This window comes from Gouania willdenowi, chromosome 5 (genome assembly GCF_900634775.1).
Source record: "Gouania willdenowi chromosome 5, fGouWil2.1, whole genome shotgun sequence".
Lineage (NCBI taxonomy): Eukaryota > Metazoa > Chordata > Actinopteri > Blenniiformes > Gobiesocidae > Gouania > Gouania willdenowi.
Genome location: NC_041048.1, coordinates 41,063,836 through 41,082,040, shown reverse-complemented (window position 1 = coordinate 41,082,040; position 18,205 = coordinate 41,063,836). Strand labels below are relative to the sequence as shown.

The window sequence follows — 18,205 nt, the reverse complement described above, 5'->3', positions numbered from 1 at the left end:
CACACACATACACACACACACACACACTTATATCAAAGAAGGTAACATTTCTCAGTGGTTTCAATGCACCCATGGGCCTCTAATGCCCTCTACTGGTTAGATACAGTTACTGCAGGTTAGCAAAAGTCTATTAGCTTTATGTTCAGTGCTTAATTAGTAAATCATTAGGTACTGGAACAAAGGTCAGGTGTATGAGACAAAAATATCACAGAATACTTGTTTTTTTAAAAGCGTCTTTTACCAACTAAATTATTCCAATATAATCACGTGAACACAAACAACTAATTAACCTAAATGTTTAATGAAAGAATGATGAGTCAGCGTTAAAGAAGCGCGGACAATCGGCCGTTAAGGAACACATCTGTCAAATTTGCCATGTTTCAGCACCAAGGACAGCGCTACATCACTGCTAATTTATCAACTCTCAACACAAAAGTCACAAAACCCACAAATACAAATTATTTACAGCCCATAACTCGTCCAATGCAGTGGTTCTGAAATGGGGGTACGCGATGACACTGCAAATGAAAGCATTAAAATATAGGGTTTTATGTTTATTTTTAGTTAAAAATGATAATCAGACTAAATATTAACAAGCAACTCACAAAACAACAACATAGACAAACATAAAATGAGAGAAAAATACACAAGATCACTACAAAATACACAAAAAATGACGCCAAAAACACACACACAGAGAGAGAATCATTTAAATAACACCAACACACAAAAAACCGACAACAAAAAACACAAAATGATGATAAAAAAATGATATTGATTAGAACATGAACTGAAAATACAAAGGTCAGTGTTGGTCCCACATCACATCAGGAGGGAGATTACTGTAAATGATAAAAACTATGTAAATAAATATATTCAGAAGGCACTAAATATTGTTTATTTCACTTATTTACAAAAGGAGATTTTTTAAAACATGTTATCACTTATTTTGTGTTCTATAGTTGATTTTCACAGAATTCTGAGCAAAATGTTTTAGTTGGACACAATAATAATAATAATAATAATAATAATAATGGCTTGGTCTCTTTTTTTTGAGGAGACTCAAAGCACGTTACAAAAATCATTATTCATTCACACCAGTCATGTTAGTGGTGGTAAGCTACCATGTAGCCACAGCTGGCCTGGGTCATACTGACAGAAGCATGGCCGCCATTTGGCACCTACAGCCCCTCTGACCACCACCAACATTCATGTTCAATTCATACTCATTCATTCCAGACAAAGTGGGGAAAATGCCTTGCCCAAGGACACACTGACAACGACTTGGATAGAGCGGGATTCGAACCCCCAACTCTTCAGTTTCTGGATGACCCACTCTACCACTGTGTATTCAACAGCTGATTTAGGACATAATACTGACCCGTTAGCATTAGAGATGCTAACAGAAAGCTAACAGAAGATTATTGTGTTAGCTTGTAATTGTAATTGGACTTTAGTAATTGAGAACATAATTTTAATTGACTTTCAGGGGAAAAATAATAATTGCAGTTTCAATCGTAATTGGAAAAAATGGCGGTCACTGTAATCGTAATAAAGATATAATTGAGCATGGATATTTGGAGATGTAATCCCACCCTGTCACTTACCCACAATGCTTCATGTTCTGAGGTTTATCCATGCGTATAGCCAGTCTGATCTTTAGATCGTTATCAGGAAAACCTTTAGAAACCGTCATCTTATGAAGCTCCGACTGCTTTGGACTGTTGGGGGTCGGGTGGAGCACGACCTGAAAACACACAATAATATATCAAATATACAAAACAACTGAAATACACACAATAAGAACAACAATACATGTCGCGGGTGGAGCACGACCTGAAAACACATAATACCATTAAAGCAGAAATATTAAAGCCATTTTTCACCTTTTAAAACAGTTCCCTGAGGTCTAAACTACATATAAATTACACATCTGTATCAAGTTGAATCAAGCAACACAGGAGGTTTATGACCCTGTATAAAACAGCTCTTTCAGAGCGCTCCGATTTGGGGGGTGTGTCCCTGGAGTGGCAAAGACCTCCCTCTCACCCCGCCGCTCTCTTGCACGAGGTGACACACACTGAAAGACAATGGCGGACTTTTGCAAACGTTTTCATCAGGTTGGGGGTGGAGTCCATAGGTGGAGGGGAGGGTATTTTCTTTGCTGATTTAGCTTGTGACATCACAAACTTAGAAAATTTGAAACGGAGCAGTTTTCTCTGTGTTATCAGACTTACACAAACAAACGACTGAATGGTTTTATTTCACATGTTGTGTGTCAGTGGACACTCAGGTTAAATCACATGTGACCAAAAACACTGCAAAAGAACAACAATACATATAATTACTCGGGTGGAGCCTGAAACAAATGATGTAGAAACTTCTAGAACAAATAAAGAGACAGAAACGGGTCACTCCTCACCCGGCCCAGCTCTTTGTCCTCCAGAGCCAACACGCCCGTGCTCTCAGTGAACAGCTTCACCTTCACTGCAGGTAGAGGCTGGGTGGTGGTGAAGTCGCCCTGCGTCCCCCAACTGGAAACCAACAACCCCCCCCCCCATGAAGAACAGGCACAGATAGAAGAACATTAGAACCATGATAGATCATAAAATAAGACCAGGTTTAACTAGTATCATTAGAAAATCTACAGTTGATTCAAAATCTACAAAATCGCTGAAAAAGGTCTGATATAAATACGTTTATTTTGGTAAAAATCAAATTTAAAGACGGTCTTTCAGAGGTGACAAATAACAAAGTACAAATACTTTACTTTTTTCTGGTACCTGTACTTCACTTTAGCATTTATTTTTTTGGTGACATTTTACTTTTACCCCATTACTTTTTTAAACAAATATCTGTACTTTCTCCTCCTTATAATTTAAAAATGAGCTTGTTCGAATTTTATTTACTAATTTTATTTACAATAAGCGCTACATTCTCCAGGTGTTCATAAAGAAACATATTTAATTTATTTCCATGTAATAGTTTTCTACAAGTTCTTAAAAATAAAAGATGGAATTTTCTAGTTTAAAACCCTGCGTTTGTTTTACTTCAGTGCATTTAGTAACATGTACTTTTTTACTTTTACTAAAGTAAGAGAACAAATTCCATACTTTTATTTTACCAGAGTTTTTATTTTTTATTCAGGTATCTATACTTTTACTTGAGTACTGAAGACTAATACTTTTGCAGCCTCTGCTGTGTTTTAATTTTAAATTATTGAACAACCAGTTCACCCAGTGCTGCACTAAACTGTATGTACTAAAATCTACCAGAAGAGGGCAGTGTTCTACATGTAGAGAGGACATCTAAACAGTCAATATAAAGTATCTAAACAAGAGTCCAGTATTTTCTTATCATTTAAAAACATTATTATGAGCATTACCACAGGGGAGAACAAAGAGTTGGTGTGTTTTTGTTGTTGTTTTGTGTGTTCTTCTAGTAATTTTGTGTATTTGTATTTGACAATTGAAAATTGTCAAATACATTGTTCTCGTAGGAGTTCTTTTTATTATTATTTCTCTTCCGCAACTCTTTTGTCCTGTAACCCCTCCTAGTCTATTAATGCAGCACTAATGACACGTATGTCATCTCATAGGGACAATGTCAAGAATGTGAAGGTCAAGGTCAAGGTCGCGTCAAGTGTCAAAAAACAAAATTTTCCATATCTCTATGAATATTTATCGTACAAGTTTGATGCTTACATTTATAAAAAGCTCATCTCAAGTGGAGTATTTTATTTAACTGGACCAAAGCTGTACGACCTACCAGTAAAAAGGTAGGGGTCAAAGTTCATGACTTCATGAAAATAAATAAATCAATAAAACTTCCTATAACTTAGCCACACACGGAGATACAGAGTTCAGACTGGTACCATCCAACGACATTTCCTCTCAATGTGTGACCTACCAGTTAACAGATCGGTAGGGGTCAAAGTTCATGACGTCACAAAAAAAATACTTTTTCCCTATAACTTGGCCACAAACTGAGATGCAGTGCTCAGACTGGTACCATTGAACAACATTTCCTTTCAATGTGTGACCTTGACCTTTGCCCAGGGTCATATTTAAGGTCAAGGTCAGTATTCTGTTTTTCCTGCATTATATAACTTGTCAACAAATCCAGATACAGGTTGTCATTTTTGCCAATTTTCAATTGCCAAATACGTATTCACCTTGTGAATGCAGGTCTTGCCTAGTTATGTTTGTTTTGTAATTCCTTTTGTACATTTTTGGTTGTCAATTTGTTTGTTTTCCTCTATTTATGCAGTTTTTTTGGTATATGTTTCTGTCATTTAGTTTTTTAATGTTGTTTTTGTGTGTTTTTATTGTCAATTTGTGCATTTATGGAACATTTCAGTATACAGTACGTATGTGTGTTTTAGAAGTCATTTTGAAAAAAAAAAAATGAACTGCGTTATTTTTGTCACAATGTAAAGCACTGATCAGTAACAAAATCCTAAACCATCAAAGCAATAATTCATTTGATCTCACACTTATTATGTTTTAACCTGAAAGCTATTATATATTTGCACTATGTCTATGTATCTTAGCCATTGTTTGGTCAGTTGTGTTGCTTTAATCTGTGTATCACTCTGGTTGCTTAAAATATGCTTTATAAATAAAGTTTGAGTTAAGTTGAGTTCTGTTGTTTGAGCTTTAACTAAGCAAAAGTGAATTATTAATTAATTAATCAATTATTCTATATAATAATTAATAGGATATTTGATGCACATTTGAAACTAAATGATTGCACTACATGCAGAATCAACCTCGGACAAATGAAGACATTGGGAAAAATACAAACTTAAAAATATTGGTGGAAAAACCAGTATTGATATCAAGCAATGTTACAAAAATCAGACGATAAAATCACCATCTCTATTTCTATTCTATTTAATTATGTTATAATGGTTTAAATCCTCCTTTTGTTTGTCATTCAGTCTTAAATCCTTTTTCTCCTTTTTTGTATGACTAATGAGAGTGTGTGTGTGTGTGTGTGTGCGTGTGTGTGCGTGTGTGTGTGTGTGTGTGTGTGTGTGTGTGTGTGAGTGTGTGTACATACGTGGGTTTGGAGGCCTCGGCCTGGTCCGTCTGCAGCTTGTGTCCTCCCTCCACCTCCATGGTGCAATACACGATCCGGTTTGGAGCCAATGACTTCAGACCCTGGACCTCCATTATTACCACCTAAACACACACACACACACACACACACACACACACACACACACACACACACACACACACACACACACACACACACACACACACACACACACACACACACACACACACACACACACACACACACACACACACACACACACATTTATAAAGCCTTTTAATGTTATTATGCACAGGGTAACCCTAACCCTAACCCTAACCCTAACCCTAACCCTAACCCTCATTCTATGTATTTTTCTTTAATTAAAGGGATTTTTTCTGTCATTTTTGTTGCTTTAAGTGTTTTTGTTATCCTTTCGTGTGTTTTTCGGAATCATATTGTGTATTTAATTTGGCACACAATTTGACTGACGGCCGTATTTGGCCCCCAGGCCGTCAGTTGCATAATTGCACAGAAAATAAAGGAAAATAAACAACATTACAACCTCAAATATACAAAGTAAAACTACAAAAACACAAAACAGTTACAAAAAACTGATGGAAAAATACATAGAATAACAACAAAAATCTGAAACAACTTCTAAAGTACACATAAATACACAAAATGCAAACAAAAACACACAAATCCTTTGTCGTTTCCTGTGTTAATGCTCCGATTGCCTCTCTGAACAATCCCAGCATGCTCAGCAGCTACTTGTGTATTTTTGTACAAACTTTCAATATGTCTTTTGTGACTTCTAAAAACACTCTGTTACTGAAAGCATCATTAATGAACTCTTTCATTTCTAAAAGCAGACGTGTTAACTGTAGGCAGGCGCTAAACGCTCAAAGAAAACTTCCTTTGTATGAAAGAGAGAATTCACCCACTCACTTCACCCACATTGTGTTTACGGAGGACAAGTAGTTTCCTCAAAGTGCTGCAGCACGGCTCAGACACTTTTTAATGAAACATGGAAAGAAACGAGTAAGAAGTGACTAAAATGGGCAAAAAGCAGTCAAGAATGGCAAAAAAGAAAAAACAGGTGGTATGTAATGGCAAAAAGTAACTTAAATAAGTGGTTCTCAACCTTTTTCAGCTCACAACCCCCAAAATAAAGGTTCCAGAGAGCGGGGGACTCCCAGCTGAAGGTGGTTGAGCACAGACATAAAAATGAAAGAACAGTCACGTGGATCATTATCAGACATAAAAAGGGATAAAAGTGACCAAAAATGGTGGAAAAGGTGGTGAAATGGGATTTTAAAAACTACAGAAATTTGAAAAAGTTGCAAAGAGTGGCCAAAAAAGGACAGAAAAAGTTTTAAAAAGGGTTCAAAGTATCAATGTTGGGGTAATGTGATTTAAAAAGTAGGAACAATTAGTTTAAACTGGAAAATAATGGGCACGACAAATCATGAATGTAGGTAAATTATGTAGTTAAAAAAAAATAACATGAAATACGGTGAAAAGAGTTTAAAAGTGACAATAATGGGTCAACATATGTGACATTTGGTGTAAAAGTGGTGGAAAGTGTTTATAAGTGCTGAACATGTCTGGAAAGTGGAACAAAGGTGCAAAAACAGGCATTTAAATGTGATGTAGAAGTGTCAGAAATGGGAGTAAAGTAGCAAAAATCCATTAAAAAAAAGCAAAAATGGGGCAAGAAAAAGTGATGAAAATAGGTTAAAATATGGCAGTGTACGACTTTGGTGTAGTTGCAAAAAAAAGTAAAAATAAGCTAAAATGGGCTCAAATGGTTCAGAAAATATTCTTAGTTTCTTAAAGCGTGTCTTGTGACCACAAATGGGGTCCTGACTCCAAGGTTGAAAATGTGTAACAAAAAGAGGCAAAATGTTGGGAAAAAGGGAATTAAGTGATATTTATTGGGAAAAAAGCCGCTTATTTGGATGAAAGTAATTAGTGAAATTGGATAAAAGTGTCAAACAAACTTGCAAAATTGGACAAAAAAATAGGAAAAAATGGGGCAAAAACGTGCCAAAAGCATGTAATGATGATGATGTCAGAGGAGGAGTTTACCAGTGGCTGTGACTCCGCCCACCTACCTCCAGAGTGAAGGACAGCACTACATCAGACTTGGACAGCGTGCTCTCGTCCTCCTGCCCCATGTCCATGATGGAGGCGTTGTGTCCTCGTTTCAGCTTCTGTAGTTTGAACTCTCCTCCTTTAGACACGGGCATGCTCTCCAGGTTAGCCATTAGCAGGTTAACGGAGGAACGCAGCTCCTCTATGAACATGGCCTCCATCTCTCTGGAGGCAAAGCGAGGGAACCTCCCACCATACTGATATTTAAATTAGAAATAAAGAAAGAAAAACACTTTATTATCAAAGCTTTTCAAACATTCATTTTTTATCATGGAACACATTTATGGCATTAAATATGAAAACCATTAGTAGTAAGCTTGTTAGCATCATATGCTAATAAGGGGGCGGGGAAAGTAAATAAGGCTTGCCATTGGCTTTTGACTTCATGGTCTCCTTTACTTTCCCCGCCCCTTTATTAGCATATGATGCTAACTAGTAGCTAACTAATGTACAGCTTTCTGTACACACAATAATCCTCATTCATCATCCATCCATCACCCATCTATCCATCCATCCATCATCCATCTCTCCATTGATTCATCCATCCCTCCCTCCATCATCTATCCCTTCATCCATCTGTCCATCCTTCCTTCCCTCATCTATCCATCCATCCTTTATCCATCCATCCCTCCCTCCCTCCCTCCATCCATCTGTCCCCCATTCATCCATCAATCATCCATCTCTCCATCCATCCATCCATCCTTCCTTCCCTTCCTCTATCCATCCATCCATCAATCCATCATCCATCCCTTCATCCATCATCTATCCCTTCATCCATCTGTCCATCCATCCTTTATCCATCCATCCCTCCCTCCCTCCCTCCATCCATCTGTCCCCCATTCATCCATCAATCATCCATCTCTCCATCCATCCATCCATCCTTCCTTCCCTTCCTCTATCCATCCATCCATCAATCCATCATCCATCCCTTCATCCATCATCTATCCCTTCATCCATCTGTCCATCCATCCTTTATCCATCCATCCCTCCCTCCCTCCCTCCATCCATCTGTCCCCCATTCATCCATCAATCATCCATCTCTCCATCCATCCATCCATCCTTCCTTCCCTTCCTCTATCCATCCATCCATCAATCCATCATCCATCCCTTCATCCATCATCTATCCCTTCATCCATCTGTCCATCCATCCTTTATCCATCCATCCCTCCCTCCCTCCCTCCATCCATCTGTCCCCCATTCATCCATCAATCATCCATCTCTCCATCCATCCTTCCTTCCTCTATCCCTTCATCCATTTGTCCATCCTTCCTTCCCTCCCTCTATCCATCCCTCCATCATCCTTCCTTCCATCCATCCATCCATCCTTCCATCCATCTGTCCCCCCATTCATCCATCAATCATCCATCTCTGCATCCCGCCATCATCCTTCCTTCCATCCATCCATCCCACCCTCCCTCCATCCATCCTGCCATCCATCTGTCCCCCATTCATCCATCAATCATCCATCTCTCCATCCATCCATCAATACTTCCTTCCCTCCCTCTATCCATCCATCCATCCATCCTTCATCCATCCATCCCTCCATCATCCTTCCTTACCTCCATCATCCTTCCTTACCTCCATCATCTATCCGTTCATCCATCCCTCCCTCCCTCCCTCCTTCCATTCATCCATCTCTCTATCGATCCATCCTTCCATCCATCTGTCCCCCCATTCATCCATCAATTATCCATCTCTCCATCCATCCATCAATCCTTCCTTCCCTCCATCATCTATCCGTTCATCCATCCCTCCATCCATCTCTCCCTCCCTCCCTCCATCCTACCCGTGCTATGTGGTCAGCCATCTGTAATCTTCCGTCCAGTTCTCGTCTGATCTGAGCAGCCTGTTCATCAGGGTTGTCCAGCTGTCCACAAACACACACATTTTAAACATTTATTAATGAAACAATCTTATATCTCTACAATAAAAACACTTTAAATAACATTACATTTAAATGAACAGTAGAAATCAATTATGGATTGTAATAATTTCATATGTTACTGTAATCAGAGCCATGACATTTGGTTTTTATGACAGTGGAAATAAAGACAACAGAAATAAAGATACTGATATTTTCCTTTGAAGTGACCAGGATTATAAAAAGCAACATCAAAGGGAATGATTTAAAGTTTAAAAAGTAACTTTTTTCTGCTGAAAACACATAATTATTGATTTATTCTGGTCCAACACTCAACATTTTAGCGTAACTATTTCAATATGTCATATTTATTTGTAAAATAATGCGCTCTATGGGTTGAAACCAGGATATTACAATTACGTTTTAAAATTGGCTGAGAAGGAGATTCTGTGACATCATTGGACCATTGTGTGTCACAAACCAGCACCGTTAGAAATCTGTGTTAAAAAGCTTAAGAAAACAAATATGGAACATAACATCATGTTTCATAATACAAGTAACATATTTCAGAAATATAAATCAAAACTCAAAAACTAAACCAAACTACCGGTGTCACGGTCTGAGTTTACATCAGTCTGAGATCGGTTATGAGCATGCGCACTAATGGAAAATGAATGTTTTCTACTTCCGCTGTGCTGAGATAAAACATTTCATTTCAAAGCAAATGTTATTTGACGAGTGCTGAATGACTCCTTTTCTTCTACAAAAATGTACAACTGCTCAAATGTGTTTTATAATTTATTCAACGCAGTTTTTATTATTATTATTATTACTTGTATTCTGTTTAGATAAAAAATAAAGCACATGTTGGAAAAAACATGATTATAACAAAACTCCATACGAAAAATAAATAAAATACTTTCCAAAAACACATGATTATAATGTACATTGTAGTAAAAAACAGTTAATCTAATGTAACTTTATTTTTTTAAATCAGTATAATCCAGTACGGGTAAATCTCAGTACGTAGCAGTCACGTTCTGAGATTTTTAGAGGAACTCAGTACGATATGAACTCAGACCGTGACACCGGTAATCACCTGTATAAAAATAACTAGTGTCAAAAATACAGGAAATAATGAAACATTGTTTGCAAACTGTGACAAAACGCTTAAAAAAACTAAAAGGGAAAATAATTGTATTTAAGTTTAAAGAGGAAAGACGTGCATGTGCTGACAAAGATAAGCAGAGACTTCTACTGGTTATTTACTGTACCTGTCTATGAATATTCACTCATTGTGAACAACGTTCTGTTAGTGAGCACGAGGTGAAGCTGGGTCGTGAACTATCAGTGGAGGCTTCGTCTGGAAAACGTCTGACATTTAAACTGTTGCTCTTTGTGTTTGAGGCGTGGCCACTCGTCACGCTGAGATCTAAAGGGATCTACAGCGATCTGAGAGGCCTGCAGAGAACAACACAGAACGTTCAGCTTCTCCTCCTGTGACTTCATCTACACTCAGTAAATCACTGTGTCTGACGTTATAGAAATATACAATATGATGGTAAACATTTTAAAATAAATTAAAAGGGGAAAAAAGAGGTAAAGAATAGACATAGACAGGATTATCAGTCAGGTCTCATGTATTTGTGGACCGGACTCTGTCTCTCCTTCTACCTTAAAGCACTGTGCTGATCAGCTGTCTCCAGTGTTCACAGACATTTTTAACACCTCACTGGAGACATGCACCGTACCAGCCTGTTTTAAGGCCTCCACCATCGTTCCTGTCCCTAAAAAGCTGAGGATCACAGGACTTATTGACTACAGACCCATCGCTCTGACATCTGTGGTCATGAAGTCCTTTGAACGCCTCATGCTCTCCCACATCAAGGACATCACCGACCCCCACCTGGACCCCCTGCAGTTTGCCTATAGATCCAACAGGTCCGTAGACGATGCTGTAAACCTGGCTCTCCACTTCATCCTCCAGCACCTGGACTCCCCAGGCTCCTACGCCAGGATCCTGTTTGTGGACTTCAGCTCTGCTTTTAATACAATAATCCCAGCTCTCCTTCAGGACAAGCTTTCCCAGCTGAACGTGCCAGACTCCACCTGTCAGTGGATCACAGACTTCCTGTCTGACAGGAAGCAGCACGTGAAGCTGGGAAAAACCATCTCTGCTCCAGGACCATCAGCACTGGATCTCCTCAGGGCTGTGTTCTTTCTCCTCTGATCTTCTCCCTGTACACCAACAGCTGCACCTCCTCTCACCAGTCGGTCAAACTCCTGAAGTTTGCAGACAACACGACCATCATCGGTCTCATCTCTGATGGAGACGAGTCTGACTACAGGTGGGAGACAGACCGGCTGGTGTCCTGGTGCAGCCAGAACAACCTGGAGCTCAATGCTTTAAAGACAGTGGAGATGATAGCAGACTTCAGGAAGAACCCAGCCCCCCTCACCCCCCTCACCCTGGGAGACTCTACAGTGAGCTCTGTAGAGTACTTCTGCTTCCTGGGGACCATCATCACTCAGGACCTCAAGTGGGAGCTGAACATCAGCTCCCTTATCAAAAAAGCTCAGCAGAGGATGTACTTTCTGCGGCAGCTGAAGAAGTTCAGTCTGCCAACAAAGATGATGGTGAACTTCTACAGCTCCATCATCCAGTCCATCCTCTGCTCCTCCATCACCATCTGGTACGCTGCAGCTACGGCCAAGGACAAGGCCAGACTGCAGCGTATCATCCACTCTGCAGAGAAGGTCATCGGCTGCAATCTGCCCTCCCTCCAGGACCTGTACGCCTCCAGGATTTTGAGGCGTGCAGGAAAGATTGTGGCCGACCCCTCCCACCCCGGTCATAAACTGTTTCAATCTCTCCCTTCTGGTAGGAGGTTTCGGTCCATCAGGACCAGAACCTCCAGACACAAAAACAGCTTCTTTCCCTCTGCCACCATCCACATGAACACACCCCAAGTCACCCACTGAACCCCCCCCCCCACCCGATCACCACCTCCACCAGCTTGATATCTCCTGCACTGTATATATATATTTACATTTATCCTATTTATCCTTTATTCTCTATCTATCCTTTATTTATCCCTCATCCTTTATATTTATCATTATTATTATTATTATTGTTGCTGGGTTGTTCGTTGTTCTTTGTTGTTTTGTTTTTATTTCTTTTTGTTGTTTGTTTTGTGCACCAACCACCAAGTCAAATTCCTTGTACTGTCCTTAAAACTGTACATGGCCAATAAAACATTTCTGATTCTGATTCTGATTTTATGTTTAAAAATGTCCCAAAATCCACTTTACTGCAAATAAAATTCCTGGAATCTTACCAAATGTGATAAATATATTTAATACAGTCAACTACTGTTATTAATTTATATTTTATGCTTAAAAAAACTAGATATTTACACTGAAATCATGCAAAATTAGGTAGCTAAAGCAACGTTAGCCACATTCTTAACCCTTAGCCACCAGTTTAATGCAAATAATCCCATGGATATGTGTGATATGATCCTAAAATATTATTTATGAAATCTTTAATTACCCCCACCCAGAGAATTGCCATGTCATTTTACATGAATTCTCACACAGTCGTGTGATTGGAGATGTTTCTGCTGTGACGTGTCACCAGATAAACTGATGACCAGTTCAGCTAATACACCATCAGATAAACCTGTTCCTGCACCAGAGCCTTTTCACATTTAAATACAGTCATAAAAATATGAACCAACACATTAAAACAGGGGTTCACAACCTAGGGGTCAGGACCCCATTTGGAGTCGCGAGACACTGGGAGGGGGGCCTTCAAGAAACTAAGAATATTGTTTTAACAATTTGAGCCCATTTATGCTTATTTTTAATCTTTTTCTTCAACTACACCAAACTCACCATATTTTAACCTATTTTCATCACTTTTTCTTACCATATTTTTGCTCCTTTTGATGCATTTTTGCTACATTTCTCCCATTTCTGACACTTCTACATCACATTTCAATGACTTTTCTACACATTTTTTCTACTTTCCAGATATTTTCAGCACTTAAAAACCCTTTCTACCACTTTTCCACCTAATGTCACATATGTTGACCCATTATTGTCACTTTTAACCTCTTTTCATCATATTTCACGATTATTTTTTGCCAATTTAACCACTTTCACAATTTGTTATGCCCATTATTTGCCAGTTTAAACTAATGGTTACAATATTGACACATTAAACCCATTTTCTGTCACTGATTTGCAACTTTTAACCAATTTCTGTGCTTTATAAAATCCCAATTCACGACCTTTTCCACAATTTTTGGTCTTTGTGATTAAAACCAGGATTTCCATCTTTAAGATGACTATAATAATAATAAACGTTGCTGGATAACCGTGGATATTATTCAGATGAATAAATAAATGTGGTTATAACAGATTCATAGAACAATGGACCATCATTTTACTGACTTTATGGATGGACCCCATAAATCTCTCCCCTTTATTCCCCCTATAGATGGTCCTCAGATGGAGTTTATCTTCAGTCACAGGATGATACGATCACTGTAACACGTAGCGAGACATTTTAAACAGGATTATCGGAGGGATTTGACATATTGTCGGATTGATAATTCCATTTCAGAAAGTGAACTCTGTAATTCTGAGGCCCTTTATTGATATGCACCAACATTATAGCTTAGTCCAGTTCATTAGGGCGGGGTTTGTTTGTTTAATTAGCTGCAAAGCATCATGGGTAGATGACGTGTTATAGTGGGAGAGCAACTTCTGTCTTTGCACTGAAGTCTAATTGAGTTTGCATTGTTTTTGTCGGTCGGGAGAACAAACCAACACGATGTGGCAGATTGTCCTTCAGCAGCTGGAGCCGCAGGAAGTGAAGCTACAATCAAACACAATGAGAGTGGAGGCCATGTTTAAATCACTCATTCATGGCACAAAGGCTTGTTAGGAACATATACACAAGGGTCAGATCAGGATGAAATACAGGCTTTAATGACTCTGCTTCAAATTCCTCATCTTTCCGTTTAAAAAACCTTCAGCAAAAACATTTAAGAAGCTTTGAATACAGTAATAATCTGCCCTTTAGAGCAGTGTTTCTCAAATGGGGGTACATTTACCTCCAGGGGTACATAATGGCACTACGGGGGTTTTATAATGTCTATTTTTTGTTCAAAATGATAATAATACTAAATATTACCAGCAACTCACAAAACAACAATAAAAACACACTAAATAAGAAAAAAATATACTGAATAATAAAAAGAACAGACAAAAAACAACTAAATACACAAAACGTCAACAAAGAAAATACACAAGATCACTACAAAATACACAAAAATAACAGAAAAACATACAAAATAACACCAAAAATACATACACTGACATAGAATAATTAAAATAATACCAACAACACACAAAACGACACCAAAAGCACAGAACATAAGGGAAAAATATACTGAATAATAAAAAACAAACAGACAAAAAACAACAAAATACACAAAATGACACAAAAAAAACACACAAAATGATGACAGAAATGATCTTGATTAGAACATGAACTATTCTGGAGCCACATCAGCTGAGGAGGCACTAAATAATGTTTTTCCTCTTATTTACAAAATGAGATTCTCTAAAATGTGTGTTATCATCACTTATTCATTCCATCATTATGATCTATGGTTAAATATAGTAATCAGACATAAGAGGAGACTTGAGCCAAAAAAATTTTGAGAACCACTGCTTTAGAGCATCTAATTCAGACCCCGCAGGAGAAGGAAAAAATGATAGAAAACATGTATCTTTGTGAGAATTACAAAATAATTCAGTTGTATATACTGTATCTCAGCCCCTCCTCAAATTACTTTACTAAATGACAAAACAATTGTTCATAATATCAAGGAAATGTAAGTAAATAAAAGTTTAAGGTCACTTAATGCTTGGATATTGTCAGTTTTTAAGATACTTTATGTGTAATTTATACCTGGAACTACAAAGTAAGGCACATTAATGTTGAAATTGCTCTTTTTCCTACTAAAATGAACCAAAATGAGTTTAACACCCCTGCTTTAAAGGCTGGTTTTAACCCTGCTTTGGTCTAATGTTTCCACTGTGATCAGTGTCAGGCTGTTATTGGCTCCAGAATCCACTCAAACTGTTCTGAATAAAATCACTCCCACTCTGTTGCTCCCTGACTGAATATCTCCCACAATTCATGTGGCTCCAGACGATCGTCAAAGTAAAATCACATTCCTCTAATGTACAGAACAAGAACGATGCAGAAACGACCAACAATGAATTTAGATCTTATAATGGACAGAAGTTTATCTCTGACTAGAAACAGGAAATAAACTAATGCATCTCATTAAGAACGCATTAGTTTTCAAAGGCTCAGGATTTGAAGCCTCACAAGAAATTTACTGAAAAATAACTGTAATTAAATAATAATTGAGCTTTTTCCTTCATTTTATCACTTTACAGCAGACAAGGTTAACAACTGACGGCCCGGGGGCCACATGCTGCCCTTGGACTGATTTAGTGCAGCCCCCAAAGTAAACGCACACAAAACGCCACTATAAAAATGTACATAATTAAAGAAAAATACACAACAAATACACAGGACAGATAAAATTATCAAAATACACCAGAAACACACGAGAGCTACAAATACACAAAACAGAAAAATGTTTAAAAAATATACAAACAAAAAAAGAAAGTAAATAAACAAAATGATTCCAAAAAATATGCAAAATGACACTGAAAAAATGTGTGAAATTAAAGAAAAAATACACATAGGACAACTAAAATAGTCAAAATACACCAGAAACACACAAGACAAAAAATAGACAAAAACAGAAATATGCAAAATGACAATAAATTACACAAAACACTAACAAAAATACACAAAATAATTCCAAAAACATGCAACACATCAGAAACACACAAGACAACAACAAATAGAAATGGACAAAAAAGAACAGAAATAAACTAAATGACAAGAAATTACACAAAACAGCAACAAAAAATGAAAAAAATTAAAAGTTGAAAATGAAAGAAAAACACCAAAAAAAAGACAACGAATGCACAAGAAATAGACAAAAACAGAAATAAACAAAATGGAAATAAATTATGCAAAACAGCAAGAACAATACACAAAAAGAATCCAAAATCACACAAAACAACAAACATACACTTATTGCTCGCACAACACAGCTGGATTACCTCTTATCGCACTAACTTCCTGGATTTATTTGTTGTGTGCTATACTACAACGCTGGATAACTACTTACCAGACTAAATCACCATGGTAACTAAAGCTGGTATAAAAGCCCCGCCTCCTGACCAATCACTTCTCTTAGAAAATGACCTTCTGATGTATGCTGATCATCAGAACACACTGCACACAAACTGAGGAGGATTGGTGAATAGAAACTGACCTGACAGGCGTTGTAGAGAAGCTGGTGCTCAAACTTCTTGATTCCCAGGATCTGCTGGAACATCTCGTAGAGCTGGTCCTTGCTGAGGATGAGTTCTGAGGCGGCGCTGGCCGTCATCCTCTGCTGGTGCTTCCTGGGGTCCTCCTCACCGCGGTAGATGGTGTCAAACTTAGCGATCCAGGAGCTCAGAACCGTCTCTTTGCTCAGGCCGTCGATCTCAGGCAGGCTGCGAACTCGCTTCTCAATGTGCTTCTTAAAAACCTCCCGCGAGTCGCTGGCTGAGCAGCCGCCGCTCTGCACCATCCGAGAGATACGGTCGCTCCTCAGGAAGACCTGTACCAAGATGATTGATTAACTAGGTTTAACGTGTCAGGAAGACCTGCACCAAGATGATTGATTAACTAGGTTTAACATGTTAGGAAGACCTGTACCAAGATGATTGATTAACTAGGTTTACCATGTGTTAGGAAGACCTGCACCAAGATGATTGATTAACTAGGTTTAACATGTTAGGAAGACCTGCACCAAGATGATTGATTAACTAGGTTTAACATGTTAGGAAGACCTGCACCAAGATGATTGATTAACTAGGTTTAACATGTGTTAGGAAGACCTGCACCGAGATGATTGATTAACTAGGTTTAACATGTTAGGAAGACCTGTACCAAGATGATTGATTAACTAGGTTTAACATGTTAGGAAGACCTGTACCAAGATGATTGATTAACTAGGTTTAACATGTTAGGAAGACCTGCACCAAGATGATTGATTAACTAGGTTTAACATGTGTTAGGAAGACCTGCACCGAGATGATTGATTAACTAGGTTTAACATGTTAGGAAGACCTGTACCAAGATGATTGATTAACTAGGTTTAACATGTTAGGAAGACCTGTACCAAGATGATTGATTAACTAGGTTTAACATGTGTTAGGAAGACCTGCACCAAGATGATTGATTAACTAGTTTAACCATGTGTTAGGAAGACCTGCACCAAGATGATTGATTAACTAGTTTTACCATGTGACACAGAAAGGCAAGTCTGTCACTAATTATTATATACCACTACATTATCAGACACCACATAGAAGCTGTTATGAAGTCAGTTATTCCCCTAGAAAACCTTAAAAGGAGGAACCTTTTTAAGCCCTTTTTACCTATTTCCTTTTTCCCATTTTTGCTCCTTTTCAAAAAGTTTTGACACTTTTTTCAGCTCATTTTGCCAATAAATACGTCTTTTTTTTCTTTTTATTTTGTCCATTTTTGCAAGTTCTCCCTGACACTTTTTTCCAATTATTGTCCTTTCTTTAATTTGTTTTTGTCCACTTTTCATCCAAATAAGCTAACTTTTGACAAATAAATGTCAGTTTCCTTTTCTCCCTACATTTGACATCTTTTTGTTCCACATTTTGCCCTTTTTCATCATTGTTTACCACATTTTGCCTCTTTTTCTTTCAATTTTTGCCCTTTTTCACTATTGTTTGCCACATTTTTCCCTTTTTCACTATTGTTTGTCACATTTTTGCCCTTTTTCATTATTGTTTGACACATTTGGCCCATTAAATCTACCCTTTACCATTACATACCACCTGGTCCTCTTTATTTGCCAATTTTTTACCACTTTTTGACCATTTTTGACCACCAGTTACCATGTCTGCCTCCATTCACTCATAAAAAAACATTGTAGCAGACCGGACCGACCA

General features: G+C 38.0%; 1 protein-coding gene across 1 annotated transcript in view; it reads right to left on the bottom strand.

The window, feature by feature from the left end:
* cadpsa (Ca2+-dependent activator protein for secretion a) overlaps positions 1-18,205 on the bottom strand; it is a 144,483-nt gene that overhangs the window by 103,009 nt on the left and 23,269 nt on the right. The window contains 6 exon segments of the mRNA XM_028446810.1: positions 1,608-1,747; positions 2,423-2,534; positions 5,065-5,186; positions 7,164-7,400; positions 8,990-9,070; positions 16,504-16,836. Coding sequence (XP_028302611.1) covers positions 1,608-1,747; positions 2,423-2,534; positions 5,065-5,186; positions 7,164-7,400; positions 8,990-9,070; positions 16,504-16,836 — 1,025 coding nt within the window.